The sequence below is a fragment of the Bactrocera dorsalis genome, chromosome 3 (genome assembly GCF_023373825.1).
Source record: "Bactrocera dorsalis isolate Fly_Bdor chromosome 3, ASM2337382v1, whole genome shotgun sequence".
In the NCBI taxonomy this organism is placed as follows: domain Eukaryota; kingdom Metazoa; phylum Arthropoda; class Insecta; order Diptera; family Tephritidae; genus Bactrocera; species Bactrocera dorsalis.
The window spans coordinates 67596125-67612578 of record NC_064305.1 but is presented as its reverse complement, the minus strand read 5'-3'; the positions used below and the strand labels follow the sequence as shown (position 1 = coordinate 67612578).

The 16454-nt window shown below is 36.1% G+C and overlaps 1 protein-coding gene across 7 annotated transcripts in view; it reads right to left on the bottom strand.

The window, feature by feature from the left end:
- Nucleotides 1-1720: 1720 nt before the first annotated feature.
- The window catches only part of LOC105228938 (aquaporin AQPAn.G), a 59595-nt gene continuing 44861 nt past the window's right edge, over nt 1721-16454 (bottom strand). For 4 of the 7 annotated variants that reach the window (XM_049451820.1, XM_049451821.1, XM_049451822.1 and 1 more), the window contains exons 2-3: nt 2416-2971; nt 1721-2354 (exon numbers count right to left, since the gene is read on the bottom strand). In XM_049451820.1, the coding sequence (XP_049307777.1) occupies nt 2142-2354; nt 2416-2971 (769 nt within the window). In that variant the 3' untranslated portion in view covers nt 1721-2141. Of the gene's footprint in view, nt 2355-2415; nt 2972-3273; nt 3342-3669; nt 3833-7461; nt 8441-16454 lie in introns of those variants that run through there. The other 3 variants (XM_011208959.4, XM_049451819.1, XM_049451818.1) reach the window with 3 other exon arrangements.

Sequence of the window (16454 nt, the reverse complement as noted above, 5' to 3'; positions counted from 1 at the left end):
TAAAGTCTGAGGAAAGGCACAAGAGCATTGAAATGTGGCAGAAACGGTGACATTCCTCAACCAAAGGCCGCTGGATGTATCGGCTTATACCGGACATACATTCGTGGATAGACAGACGACATGGGGACCTATTATAGATTTCCATCTGACCCAAATACTTAGTGGACATGGGTGCTTTTGATGCTACCTTTTCAGATTCCACAATGACATTAGTCCGAACTGTCCGACATGTAGAGAGTATATAGAACACTCTGAATATGTATTATTTTACTGCCCTCGCTTTTCGAATAAAAGGGAAAAACTAAAAACCAGTCGACTGATTAATGGAAAACTGTTAGCGAAGCAACATCATTCATAATGACAAAACTAAGCCATTTTCAACAAACTATGCAATAGAGGAGACTTAAATGTCTTGTCCCTCCCACGAAGCAAGACTTAATCGGTGGTTCCGTGGGAGAGTCTCGAGTTGGGAGTAGCTTAGGTTTAGCGGATTAAAATTCCGCAGTCCGCCTTTTGATGCTTCACCCTACTTTAAAAAAATGCATGTAGAGTGACTGATGAAAGCATTCATGCCTTTCCCACGACCGTTGTATCTACAGATGCAATCGGCACGGACGCGGATCTATATCTCGCCAGAACTGTCATCTTTTGTGCTACTAGAACAGTGACAGAAACGTTGGATAAAACAGCTAAATTTGCTTTCGAACGAAAGATCCTGCGAAACAAATTAATAGAGCAAATGAGAGTACGTGAAATATTTTTCACATGTGAAAGAGGTTTCAGACAGGAGACTCCCTATCGTGTGACTTCAGCTTCAGGGTGTACAGCTGCTGACTTACGCCGATCATACTGGCCGCAACAACCGCGCCGTTGGTTTTGCTTTCTTTGTCATCAAACAAATAGTCGTCATATATGCGAAAGATTTAAGGTTCTCCATCATTCCTTAACCGCTATATGGTGCGGACGCGTCGGTCTTAGGAGTATTCAAGAGAAAAATTTTGCCGAAGATTTAAGGTTCTTAAATGATAAGCTGTACTAGGTATATAACCACATTGACATAGTTCAGCGAATGAAGAGACAGCGGCTACTCTGGCTAGGTCATGTCGTCCGAATGGATAAAAACACTCCAGCTCTGAAAGTATTCAACGCAGGAACCGCCGGGGAAGGCAAAGGAAGAGGAAAACCTCCACTCCGTCGGCAAGACCAGGTAGAGAAGGACTTGACTACACTTGGAATATCTATTTGGCGGATACAGCGATAAAAAAGAAGGACTGGCGTGCTGTTGTAAACTCGGTTATTACCGTTGTCTACGCCAATACTAGTAAAGCAGAAGAAGTATTAGAAAAATGTCGCGTTTGGCATAGACATTCCATACTGGATACATTGTTTAAGACTACGAATTACCTTCTTTTTAGAACTTTATTTGCATTAATATTATATCTGAAACTATAAAAACTTTTTTTTCAGAAAAGAAGTTGTTCATCAACAATAAACGTCAAGTTTATTTTAAACCTGAAAAAACCTCTTCTAAAACCGACTTCTACGAGTCCCGCTTAAGTTTTGAACCCTCTTCGATCGGACAGCATGATGAGGCGCATTTCAAATATGCGAAGAAATTCGGCTTGGTTGGCTGGATGAAGAGGTCATCAGTGGATCGTTAGAACACAAGCCAAACTTATGACCTTCAATAGGAGTAATAATGAACTAAAATATATTTCAATAAGTTTTGATCGTATTAATTTTTTTATTTTGTAATTTTATAACTTTCCATATTATATATATTTACAACAATTTTTCTAACAAACGGCATAATTGTATAAATCGTACTGTCTTGAACCTTTTCGGCTCAGCTCTTGAAAATTTCGACCACTGAGCGCAAATGCATAGCTTACAAATATGTTTCGAATTGGTTTTGTAGGCATTTACAAAAACTAAAATATATAAAATTCATCTGCTTTGCAGACTTACTAAATGCACTTCTTAAGTAGATAAATATTCTAAAACAAAAAATTAAAACATTTCCAACTCAGGAAGTTCGTATTGTTCTGCGACGTCCGCGTGGATGTCGATTTGCTTCTTTTGAATCGCTCTTTGGTATTTCGAGTGATAAATTTCGTACACTAAGAGAGGGAGGGTGTGGCTTATGAGAGTGGCACCTCCTCCATTGCGCGCAATTTGTTATTGACCTTCTCCTCAACAACTTCGCGTCTGAAGATCACCTTATAGACGATAGCACACACCGCTGAGCCGGCTAGTGGACCAACCCAGTATACCCAGTGATCCTGAAAGTCTGAGTTCCACAGAGCAGGAGCGAAAGATCTAGCTGGATTCATGCTGGCGCCAGTGAATTGACCCTAAAGCATGAGAAAAATATATTAATTTTTGGTACAAACAAATAGAATATTAATCTATTACCGCTGTGATGGCAAGACAAGCGATGGCCAAACCGAAACGTATTGGCACTGAGTCATGGAATTTGGCGTTACGTGGGTCCCAGACACCGCAGCAGGTGAAAATCAACACACCGGTGATGATAAACTCAATAGCACAGCCCTGCCAGGCGTCAATGTCACCATGCACAGTGGTCACGCAGAGATTGTGTGGTCCGTCCAATGAGACGGCATTCTGTGGTATGAGCGCCTTCAGCAGACCATAACCAATAAAACCGCCCAACATTTGTCCGACAAAATAGATAGCAGCCATTGGCAAGGAAACCAAATTGTAAATGTAGGCAGCCAAGGTTACGGCCGGATTCAGATGTGCACCGGAGACACAGCCGAAACATTGGATTATCACCAAGACGACCAAACCGAAGTTAAAAGTCATTTGGTAGTGATTATTTTCGTAGGCGGCATTCTTTACGCAACCCATACAGCCGAGAAAGACCAGCAGTCCGGTGCCGATGAGCTCGCCGAGGAAGCTGCAGATTTTATCCAACGTACTGTTCTTCATTTTCAATTTGTCAAGGCAACTGAAAGATGGAAAATAAAAGTGGGTTATTAAAATGTCGCACAGTTGATACAGTTTACTTTGGTATGATTTAAAGAGAAATTTTAATTTATTGGGACTTGAACGCTTTATTAAAAATCATTTGTTTAATGCAGATACGAGAAGTGTCTATTCCAGAAAAGTACTGAAGTTAGAACTGTGGACTTTTCTAAATGTTGTCCAAGAACTTCAAAACTTAAAATTTTTTCGGAAAATAATTTTTTTTTTTACCGAATAGGCATTTTTGGACTTCCAAATCGACATGGATCCATGTGATCGACTTACTTTCCGGACCAATTAGACTTAAAGACAATAGTTAGATTTTGATCGAAACACATTTCTTTGATTTGGAAGTCACTTTGTCTCAACTTTTTATAATCCTGGGAAAAAAGGGAATACATTCCATGCACTAGAACTTTAGTAGCTCCTGCAGAATATCGCTGGACAGACTTTACAATAAAGTACTGTTCTGAACTTGCCAGACCCTTTTTTGCAGGGATTTCTGCAAAGGCATCTCAGATATTTACGATTTCATCGACGAATAATTGTACAAATCACCGAAACGCTATATATCAGATGAACGGACAACTTTAAACTCAAAACAAAAAGTTTGCGTTTCTTTTTTCAAACATCACAAAACGCTTTCCGTTTTCATTGGCACACCAAAAGCCCACAACACACCTTTTGGAAGACTGATTTGGTATCGGCACAGTTGTCGGATCAGGCGTGGATTCAACGGTCATATTAATTTACTCCAGTTTAACTCTAAACGCGCACGTCCTTATCGAACGGAATCAAACCTCATACTGCACAGTAAGGTTCTAGAATATACTAATTTTATTTGACTCCACCTAGCATAAACCCAAAATAATATATATAAATTTCTGAAGTACTTAAAATATTAACTAATGCGTCTTGTTCTTTCTCATTTCCGTACTTAAGTAGATATAATCTCTCCATTGTCGTTAGAAGTGTCAAAGTGAAGTACGACCACTTATGGACGAGTACCTTCATAAATCCCTAACTAAATTACGTTTTAAAATAAAAGTATTGAAAGCTATATATTGTAGCTTATATTCATAAACAAAGTGGCAAATACAAATTGTGTCTACGTAGGTTCCTGCTCTACTCCAGTGCTCTTGTGAATTCTAAGAGTTGGCATTTGGGTTGTCCATACTTCAAAACATTCGATCAGCGAGCTACGTGATAGATAACTATGAATATTTTATATATACATGTATATTATATTACATACGTTCATTGAAGGACAAGACCAACTCAGAGCGGTTGTAGACATCGAGGTTATGCAGTAATGAAGAGAGTTAGAAAGTAAAAGTAGATCTGTTGAAATAATGGCATGAATTAATAGGCGGAATCTGAACATAGGCGCAACTTGAACGACGGCTGTTAAATCGACAAATAAGTTAGTGATAGATGTCAAACTGGTCTCTTCTTAAATGGCGTGATGGTGGATGTTAGAAAATAACTGACCTATAGCGTATTTTGGAAATCTGAAGGAGGAGGAGTGAACTTTGTTCTTTCATACAAAATTAATATGAAATATTAATGATTTGTAAGGCCCCACATTACGGAACCTGTCTACCAGTTGAATGGAGTAGTGGGAAAAAATAATAAGACTTTTTAATTTAAATTTCGCAAGGAATACGTGTTTGAATCAACAATTAACAGTCAGAGATCTTACTGGCATCGTTGGAATATCTGAAGGATCAGTGAAAACCATAATATGACAACAAAAATCATACGTTGTTGACTGAAAGGAGGTTTTCGAGATAATTTTTTAGGATTTTTCAGATTATTCGGACAATTTTAAAAATTTTTGAGCAATATAAAAATGATCCCTGCTTCTACCATAAAATTATTTTTGCAAAGTTCATGTTCAAATTTTTAACTCAAACAAAATCTGTATCACAAAGTGTCTTTTTATGTTAACGCCTTGGGTCTGTGTGCGGCCACATTCTCCCCTAAACGATTAACATAAAATTTCATAAAATAAAATCTTCAGTCAAATGAAATTATATTCTGATAGAATTCATCGTCTCTTTCAAGGCCCCTGAAGCTAATTTTCAAGCAGAAAGTAGAGGGTCGAAGTTGTTGTGATAGCGCCAGACAGTAAATGGCTGCGTCTACCATAAACCCGGGTTCGTTCCGGTTACATAGACTCGACTCTAGTAAGAACGCGTGATTAAACTTTACGCAAGATTTTATTTAAGTATTTGTCATCGGTACATGCGCTGTCGCAAAAGTCTTTTGGCCCAAGAACAATCGCAACAGACCTAGTGATCTTTTTGTCCTCAGAAAGGCAAGCTCTTCCTAGTGGTGGGGCTTTTAACAGGCCGTTGACCTATTGGTGTCCATGCAGTAAGATTACAGAAGCTCTATGGAAGAAGATGAGGTGGAAACAACTCAACACTTCCTTTTTGACTGTCCCTCGTTTGGGAGGTCAAGACTTAAACACTTGGCGCATATCTCCGTACCACGGACGCACTTTGATCAGCCATCTTAACTAACTGAACCTCACCTATTTGACAACGAACTTCTTACCAGAATTCACTTGCAAACATTAACGACCAGTGCGGATCATTGACTGAATGTTTACCAAATTGGTTGTTATAGCTTATCTTTAGCGATATCAGATACCGCAAGTCATTAAAAATAAGCAAATAACTTCCATATTAGTGGATTTGCTTTTTCGATTAAACTTTACGCAAGTCATGGTATTATGTGAGTATGACCATTGCCTTTCCAACAAATAACGGACCTTGCGTACTTAGAACTCAATTTCGGTATAAATTTGACCGGAATTAATGGCAAACTTATCAGCGCTGCCGGTACGATTCACAGAAACACTCATACAAGTATGTGGATCTACCATCTACCAATAGGGGTGACGTGATCTTGACAGCTGGTGGCGGCCATGTTTGTTTACGGATTTGCATCAAATTTGGTTAATATGTTCAGTAAGATTTGCTTGGGAATTGTACAAGATTATTACGCAAATTGAAGATAAGCGGAAAATCTGGAAACCCAAAAAATCATCATCTCAGATGAGAACCATTTCTGGCATAATGGCTACGTGAACAAACAAAATTGTCGCTATTGAGATGAGTGAAATGTTTGTGTGGTTCCGGAAACGCAATTGCATCGTCAAAAATTGACCAGTTTGTGCGGGTCCAAGCGTGGTCGTGTGGTATAGTCAATAGCGAGTGTTATAAATGGATGTTGATCGACTCTTTTTCCCGTAATCTGATGAAATTGACGCGGATGATCTCTATTTCCAGCAAGACGGTGCGGCACCTCATGTTTCAGGCCTAAACTAGCCAACAGCCGTGCAAATATTGGCGACTCGTTAATTGCTAGAAATGGCTCAGACAAATGGCCGACAAGATCATGTGATTTAACGCCCCTAGGTGGTTTTTTCAGGGGTATGTTAAATCAAAGGCCTACACGAATCAACTAGCCACGAGCTCGAAGACAACTTCCGGCGCTCTATAGTCGAAAGTCCAGCCGAAATACTGAACTGGGTCATCAGAAATTGGCAGAAATGTGTGGAGATATGAAAATAGAACAGAAGGATATGTCGTGGACCATTTAAAGTATATAAATATATGTGTACAAGTGTAACTGCTCAGCGTGGCGAGCTGTGACGATTAAGCCTCATCCGTTTGTCCGTCTGTCTGTCAGTCTATCTGTCTGTCCTTCTGCCAATAAATATGCGAACAAGTTTTTCAGTTTTTGAGATATCGATCTGAAATTGTCCAAATATCCTTTTCTCTTAAACGAGCTACTCGTGTGTTGGAACCGCCGAAATCGGAGCACTATAAGATATAACTGTCATAGAAAATGAACGATCGGAGTGAAGTGTTTGTATGGACAACTTTTTTGTTTGGCAAAATATTTTCAAAAAATATCTCAAAGATTATTATTGAAGGTAACGCTACAATCTCCGAAGAAATTGTGCCGATCGGACCACCGTAGCATATAGCTGCCATACAAACCGATCAATCAAAATCAAGTGCTTGCATGGAAAGCTTTTTTGTTTTATAAAGTATTTTAATAAAATTTGATACAGATGATTTTCGAAGCTAATACCACAATGTCTGAAGAAATTGTGCCGATCGGACCACCGTAGCATATAGCTGCCATACAAACTGAACGATAAGAATCAAGTGCATGTATGGACAACTTTTTTGTTTAACGAGATATCTTAATGAAATTTGGCACATATTATTATCGAAGGCAATGCTATAAACATCGAATATATTGATCCGATCGAACCACTATAGCATATAACTGCTATACTAACTGAATTTTATGACCCCTTAGCTATAAGAAATGCACCTGTGAATGATATTATAGCTTCGATGCAGCCGAAGTCACAGTTTTTTTTTTTGTTTATTTACAGTTGCTTTACTAAATAGTTCGACACACCCCCATACGCCCACTAACACGCACCTTTGTGTCTGCACTGACGCCAGCTCGTCCTCAATTTTGATGCTCTGCGCTGCGTTGTTTTTGCCGCTCATTATTTGCAATTATTTGTACGCAATTTACATACACAAACACACGTATATACATATATACAACTGCAGTAGTTAATATTTTTTCGCTTTCGGCTTTTTGGCCCTTGGCTTCACATGCACGTCTGGCCTACTTAGCAGCGCTTAGAAGACTACTTAAACTGCTTTCGAGATGCAACACGCCCAGTTAGCGGCATAAATATATATACTACCGTTTTAATCAAATAATTTCAGTATTTATGATTGTGTGCATATACCATACATATGTACATATGTATGTTCGAGCTTCACTTCAGAAATTTTCGTAGAAAAAAAATTGCTAAAAAGCCAGATCTTACATCAGTCTGCCACAAATGCTTTGTTTACCTGCACACAAACGCACGGGCTTGTTAGCCTAGGTGTATGTGTGAGTGTGTTTAATGAAAACAAATGTACATACATATGTATGTATGTATGTGTGTGTTGTATTTATCAATCGCGCGATATGCAATCTTTCATGTATTTCGCGTCGTTGTGGTTGATTTCGGTAGCATATCCGTCAATTGGGCGCTAGTTTTTGTTGTGAATTCAATGTTTTAGTTATTGTTGTTGCATTGAAGGTATCTTATCGACAGCCGCGGTGGTCTGATTGACTATTGAAAGGTCGATAATGTTTGATTTACAGGCACAGATGTGTCTTTGTGTGTGTGTTGTATGAGAATACCATTATATTTGTTTTTATTTGTGTCAGAGTGTGTATTTGTTAAATTTTTGCTGAGTTAATTGCCTCCGAAAATTCCGTTTTGAAGCACTTCCTTTATAATTTCCAACAATACTTTTGAATTTATAATTATATATGCCTTCACTTTCATTCTAAGTGCCTTTATCCGCTAACTTCGCGATTTTTCGTGTCGTTTACTTGCGCCTAACGGTATTGAATGAGATTCGACAGCGTTGCTGTCAGCCGTCAAGGTGTGAAAATAGCGTCTTTACACCAACGCAGCATCCACAAATCACTGTTGAGCAGCAGCAACAACAATAGAACAAATAGAACTAACAAGTAAGGAAGTACCTTGTTCGGGTGTAACCGAACATTTCATGCCAACTCGAAAAAGTCAAAGTCGAGGAAAATTCCCTTCAGATTTCAAAAATACTTCTGAAAGGTTGACCGATTTTTTGGGTAAAAAGTTCGCATTGTGAATTGAGGTCCACATATTCGGTAACTGGGGGCTAGAACAGTTTTGTTCGTATTTTAACAAACATAGGTCAGACTACGTACAATGAATATATTGAATTCCTGGATCGTAAATTTAATGTCTCTGACGCATTTAGTTATTGATTTATCTCGCTTTTAGCAGTTTTTCAAAAAACCGTTACATAGACAGTGGGCGTGGTTATCAACCGATCTCACTTCTTTTAATGCTGTCGCAAGAAATGTTATGTTCCGTATAAATTTAGGTGATAAGCTTGAAAATTTTGAGAGTCATCTACGTTAAACATATTAGGGAGCGGGGCCACGCCCATTTTTTAAAAGATATTGTAATTTTTTCTTCAAGTTAGAATTTCAAATCTTAATTTAGTGCTTAGTTGTGGTACTTTATAGGTTTTCGGTTAATGGCGTTTTGTGGGCGTGGCAGTGGTCCGATTACGCCCAACTACGAGCTCGTACTTACTTACTACCAATGAACGCGAGTATAAAGTTTCATTAAGATATCTCAATTTTTACTCAAGTACGGACGGACAGACAGACAGACAGTCACCCGAACTTCCACTCGTCTCCTGATCATTTATATCCGTATATGCATATATAACTCCGTTTTACAACTCGATTAGTTTAATATGATACAAACAACTATTAAGTGAACAAAACTATTGTACTCTGTAGCAACATGTTGCAAAGGTATAAAAATGTTGTTGTGTTGTTGTTGTCTTCCTAAGTTTAAATGCTTAAGCACGCTTCTAATAAATTATGACTAAGTTCCACAATTATTTCATAAAAGTGTCCGAAAAATTTATAAGCAGATTTGTTGTGAACTTGGTGGTACTTTGGCTTATCAAAAACTAACTTTTGTTGTTGTTGTTTTAAAATGTCTGAACGTTGATGGTGTGACAGACCAACGTGATTTGGTATGTTGTACTTATAATATATTCATATAATTTTATCTTGTTGGTAAACACTTGTCGCGAATGCCGTTATATTTTTGACGTCTGCGGAAAAACACACAAAAATAATATGCGTAAATATACATATACATACATATACATATATATTTTTATAAATTTCATCATTTTATTTTATTTGTTTTTATACTATTTATTTAATAGCCACTTCAATTGAGTGCTTACACATATTTCTGTGTGTTATATAACAAATAAAATAGATAACTGTAATCCGCATAGACGTAAATATTTATAGAAATATCTATTTAAATCCTCAACTTTGTTGAAAGCCTTGAAAAGTAGGATTAAAATGCTTTGAGTACTAAGTTGCGCCTTTAAGTGGTAGATATTGTGCTTTGAGGATCTCCATTCCACCAATTAAAGTATCCAATCTACTCATTACTTATTATAACGATGTACATACTTTGCCAGTTTTGCAAACACTTACGATTTCGTGAAGTGGCATTTAAAATCTTTAAGGCAACACTAAGAACTATCTAACATAATAATTGTTATGGTTCGGAAAAAATTGCGTCGTGGCGTATCGAACAAGCAACTGGTATATGGGTAATAATTGAAAGTGAATATTTTTCATAATATTTTGCAATACTTTCCTAAAACAAAGACTATTTTTTTAATTCTTTTTATTTAAAAGTTTTTTAAATCTTTTGAAAATTTTATTTTCAGAAACTTAAAATATTATTCAGTTTTTCAAAAAATGTTTGAAAAAAAGGAAAACTTAAAAAACAATTTTAATATTATTTTTTTATTTTTCCATAAATTTTAAGCCATATTTAATATTTTTTCGATGTTTTATAAATTTTAATAAACCTATTTTTACCGAATTTTTGAGAAAACAATTTACAAAAAAATTATTTTTACTTACTGAAAACTATTACAAATGTTTGTTCATAAAATTGTTTTTAAAATAAAAAAACCTTTTTTTATAAAATTTTTGAACAAACAATTATAACAATTTCAAAACTTTTTAAAATTTTCCCTAAAAGTTTTTTAAATTTTTATTTTTATTTCAAAAAATCTGTAGCATTATTCAGTTTTTCAAAAAATGTTAAAAAAAAGAAAAAATTAAAAAAACAACATTTATTATTATTTTTTTCCACAAATTTTAAAACATTGTATACATTGCAAATTTATAAATTTTTACACCCTGAACAGGGTATATTAAGTTTGTCACGAAGTTTGTAACACCCAGAAGGAAGCGTCGGAGACCCTATAAAGTATATATATAAATGATCAGTATGTTGAGCTGAGTCGATTTAGCCATGTCCGTCTGTCTGTCCGTCCGTCTGTCTGTATATATGCGAACTAGTCCCTCAGTTTTTAAGATATCGTTTTGAAATTTTACAAACGTATTTTTTTCTTTAAGAAGCTGCTCATTTGTCGGAACTGCCGATATCGAACTACTATAACATATAGCTGCCATACAAACTAAACGATCGAAAAAAAGTCCTTGTAAGGAAAACTTTTGCATTTGACAAGATATATTCACAAAATTTGGTATAGATTATTTTCTAAGGCAACAATGTAATCTCCGAAAAAATTGTTCAGATCGGATTACTATAGCATATAGCTTCCATATAAACTGAACACATAGTTACTAAAAGATATGCACCTGTGAAGGGTATATTAGCTTCGGTGCAGCCGAAGTTTACGTTTTTTCTTGTTTTAATTAGTTTTAATTTGTAAAAGATTAACTGGACTTATTTTTTTTCGAAGTTTTTTTAAATAACTTTTAAAAATATTTTCAAAAATAATAATTTCAAAAATTTTATTAATAAAAATTAATTTAATAAATTATTAAAAAAAAAAACATTTTTTTTTAAATTAAAAATAAAGTTATTTTTATTAAAAAAATTTTATATAAAAAATATATATTTATTATATATATTATATATTTTTATATAAAAAAATGCTATAGTATTAAAGTTTGGAACAATTTTATTCAAACTTTTTTTCATACAAAAAAATAAAAATTATTAAAAAAAACTCCGAAAATCAAAAGAAACCCTGAAGTTGCTTTATTTTCCACAAATTCAAAATAGTTTTTTTATTATAATTAAAAGTTTTGCAAAAGTTTTGTTGACCGAATTTTGTATGCGGTGTTGATCGTTCCCCTCCAATTAAATAGGAAAAAAAGTTGCCTACCAAAAAAGGAACATATTGATACAAATATTTTTATAAAATACATCTAGTATACATATACATCCGTACGAGCCTTCAGTTTTTGTATTAAAATTACATACTCAAATAGATTTACTTTTAATGTGGCATATTCCTTAATTAAGTGAGGTTAGTTCAAAAATAGCAGTTTTTTCTCGTTTAATTTTATTTTGCATATTTTAATGGACATATTTGTGACCTATGTATTTATAGCATTTTTTATTTGTAATTTTAGACTTTATCTAAAATTTCAACTAATTTGTAGACAAACATTTTCTTTCCACCATGGGGTTTGACCACTTGATAGCTTGCCGTCTTCGCAAGATAACTCTATGTCAATTGTTTGCTGTCAGCTGCTATTTTACAGTTTACCTCCAATGTTGTGACACAGCGCCACTTATCTGACACTCTGCTACTCCAAATGACTTTTGGAAATTTTCGCACAAACTTTGCATACTTTCTAGATAAGCTCAAGTATTTGACGGCAGAGATTAAAACTGCACATATACATATATACAAATATACATGCTGTTTATAATTTACATACATATGTGTGTGTGCACTTAGGATCAGGATTAAAGAAAGCTAATAGCTCGCATTTAACGAGCGATTTAGGGCAATTCCAAACAATAAATCTTTGATAATCATCAGTAGTAGGAAATCACGCCATAAAATGCCATTTCGAACAGTAATCCTAAACAATAAACACAAATCTATACATATACACTCATGCATATATACACCCTGAAGTGCTTGCTTTCAAGTGTTTGATCTCCTTGACTTTACGGCGCTTTTCTATTCCTCAACTGATCAAAGCTTATCTATCTGATTGTAAACGCGTATATTTTTGTGTGATTATATGTGTGTGTAAAGTATGCAGGCCGTATAATGTACATAGCTACACTTGCCAATTGTTTGCGTATGCAAATCCACACACATACTATACACCTATAAATTTAAATATATACCTGTGTACTTATGCAATTAGAAGCGTTAATTATTGACGCCACGCGCATTCCACAGCTGAATTGACAGTTACACACACAGCAAAACATACATATTCATATGTGTGTGTGCACGTGTGCCAACAATTCCCGTTGACATTTGAAAAATGCTTAACTAGAAGTATACAACCAATATTTATTATGGCTAAATTTGCACAAAAGAGGGAGTGCTTCACAAAATAAGGCTGCGCACATAGTGAACACTTTTTTCTTAGTTAAATTGAAGTAAATTAAGAAAAAACGTTAACTACGGTTACACCGTAGCTATAATACGCTTTACACGTGAATTTTTCATAGCAAAAAAGGGTATAAAAAAAAATTTTTTTGATTTTGTTCGGTCCGTTTGTATGACAGCTATATGCTATAGTGCTCCGATTTGAACAATTTCTTCGGAGCTTACAGTGGTGCTTTAGATAATATTATATACCAAATTTCGTGAAGATTGCTCGTCAAATGAAAAAGTTTTCCATACGAGGGCTGCAATTTGATCGACCAGTTTGTATGACAGCTATATGATATAGCAGTCCGATTTGAACAATTTCTTCGGAAATTGCATTGGTGCATTAGATAATATTCTATACTAAATTTCGTGAAGACTGCTCGTCAAATGAAAAAGTTTTCCATACAAGGCCTCCAGTTGGATGTGCTTTAGTGGTCCGATTTGAACAATTTCTTCCTAGATTGTAGTAGTGCCTTGCATAATAATACAATATATGCCAAACTATATGTTTATGTGTGCGCATGCGCCTAGTAGATAGTGCAAATTAAATCGTTTGACATTGCTGATTGACTCAATCAGTGACACAAATTGCAGTTTAAACGCAATTCACACTCATTGCCCGTCTATCGATCAATTGATCTCACGCATTTTTGTTGTAATGCGATTTTGTTGTACTCTAGTGTTATGTTATGCGTAGTGGATGCCGTTGCGCTTTATTATTACGCCTTCTGCAATTTAATTTGTTTTGCCTTGCATTAAATTGCCTATCATGCGGGCAATTATAAAGTGATTGCGTAAAATTTTCCATCAACTTGACGTTGGATGCCGTCAAGTGCGTGTAAATTGGATTTTATAATGTAAAAATGTTTTTGTTGTTGTTGTTGAGGAGCGTGAGGAATAAGGAAAATGCGAGCATGTATGCTCGAAAGCATAGACAAATAAACTAAAAACCAGCTTAGATCACTCGCTAAGTGCTAGCATACCTTTCATCTAAAAAGGTCGAAAATGGTCAAATTTACTTGAAGAAAGTTCTTTTAATTTTTTTTAATTACATTTACACTTAAACAAGTATTTTAGCGGTTGTTAACGGCACCACTGCGCCACCATCTAATCACTTTCAGCTGGTCATCAGACAGTTCTCATGGAACATGTTGCCTACATTTCGGCACCATAATATGCTCTTGGGAACAAATGCGCACAACAAACGTTTTCGGTGTCTTATGAACCATCTTCAAAGGTTTTAAGACCTTGATAATGATCGCATTATGTCTCCAATAGACCACACTGCAGACTAGACTAATATATCGTCGCTTTCAACCAACAGCATTATAGTTCTCTGAAGTAGTTTCTCTTTAGAATTTCGATGCCGGAATGATTCGTAAATAACTCTTGATATATTGCACGCTCTTTAATCATAAAAAATATATGTATAAGCCGAAATAGCAATGATGTTACAACTGTAACCAAAATCGATTCAGTTGGGCGGCTACAGCATTTTCCTACTGGGTATGTAAGCAAAAAAGTATCAAAAAATATCTCTTCTTTAAGTTCACATTTCTTGATGTACAATAAAAAAGCGAGCAATAGTAATGCCTAAGCTACACGTTGGACACGTGTACTTGATACAAAGCAAACAAATCACGCAGCGACAACAACAAAAACTGTAAATAAACAGCTGAGTGGTGTATAGGCAGCTATTGTATGTGTATATGATGCAAAGTTTAAGTGAGAAACTTAAGGGCAACAACAACAAAAAGAAACTTGACAATCAAACAACAAAAAGGTGACAACACAAGTCTGCACGCACAAGTTTGCCAACGCTGACGTGAAGCCTGAAAGTTCGTGGTTATTCCAATATCAGTGTGATAATACATTCCTATATAGACAGGCACACATATATGCATATATACATATATAGTATATATATACATATTCCCGTGCCTGTACGCACTTATGAAAATACACATCAGACGCGATGTTAAGAATGCCTTTAACTAAGCCTATTGGCCCCATATAATAAAAGGTCTTTATCTAAAGAAAACACCGCTCTCTTTGCTGAACATCATCTCCAACTTACTGTCAGACAGGGTACTTCTATATGACACAGACGAAGGACCACAAAGCTGTATAGTGTTGGGCGGAGTTCCACAAGGCACAGGCCTGGGCCCACTTTTGTGGAACAACTGATTTGATGGAGTGATGCGAATCCCATTACCCAAGGAGGTTCAAAGTAGTAAGTCAGTCCATAGTTATGTACACTGCACCTATATTGAGGACAGCGTTGCAGCAGAAAACGTACTCAGAAAAGGCGAAGTCGATCAGGGTTGCATGTGCCTACCAAACTGTATCACATCAGGCGACTGGAGTCATAGCAGGTCTCAAGCCATCAGACATAATGACCACAGAAATTAAGCGAATGTTCGATAAAACAAAAAGCACTGGGAAAGAAGCCTAAATGAATGGCAGAAACTATGGGACGAAACAACCACAAGGAGATAGATGCACAGACTTAATAGAAAGCGTACAGGCAGGTGTAGAACGGAAACGTGAGGAAACTGATCTCTATCTTACGCAGTTTATAACAGCAAATGGTTGTTATATAGCTCTACAAATATGGACAGGATGACGAAACAAATTGCTCCTTCTGCAGCAATAGCGCATAAAACGCTTTGCATATCTTCTTAACCTGCACAATGTATGAAAAAGAAAGATTTAAAATAGAGAACCAGCTAAACGATCGAGTGATGGCGGAGAATATAGTGCCTTACATGATCCAATTGAAGCTGGTCTGGGACAAGAGCTAGGAAAGAAGAGTGGCAACACAGCGAAAATGGAAGGATTAACCGGGCTTAGGGCAAAATGTGGGGGTAAAGAGCCGATGGCTAAGATGTAATGCCTGACGGCAGTCTTGTGGGACGAAAACAAGCTTTTGACGACGAAGTTCGGGGTTTAGTACGTAGGCCTATTGAGCCGCAAGCCTCTCTTGAGCGTGGTACCAAAGGAGGGCTATCTTTAGCTGCCAATGTGAATCGTACAGATGGTCCAGTACAATGACTTTATCGTTGAAGATTTCCCCTCCGAGAAAAAAATCAAGTCCTTCTATGGAAAGCTAATTAATTTAACAATATTTCTTCACTAAATTCGCCATGGATTATTATATGAGGCACCACTTCATTCTTGGAAGAAATTCTTCATATCGGATCATTATAGCATATAGCTGCCATAGAAACTGGCCGATCCAAATGCAGTCTTCGTATGGAAAACTTTTTCATTCGACGAGCTATCTTCGCGAAATTTGGTAGAGATTATTATTTGAAGCATCACTACAATCTTCGAAGAAATTGTTCAGTTCGAACAACTATAGCATATACCTTCCATACAAAC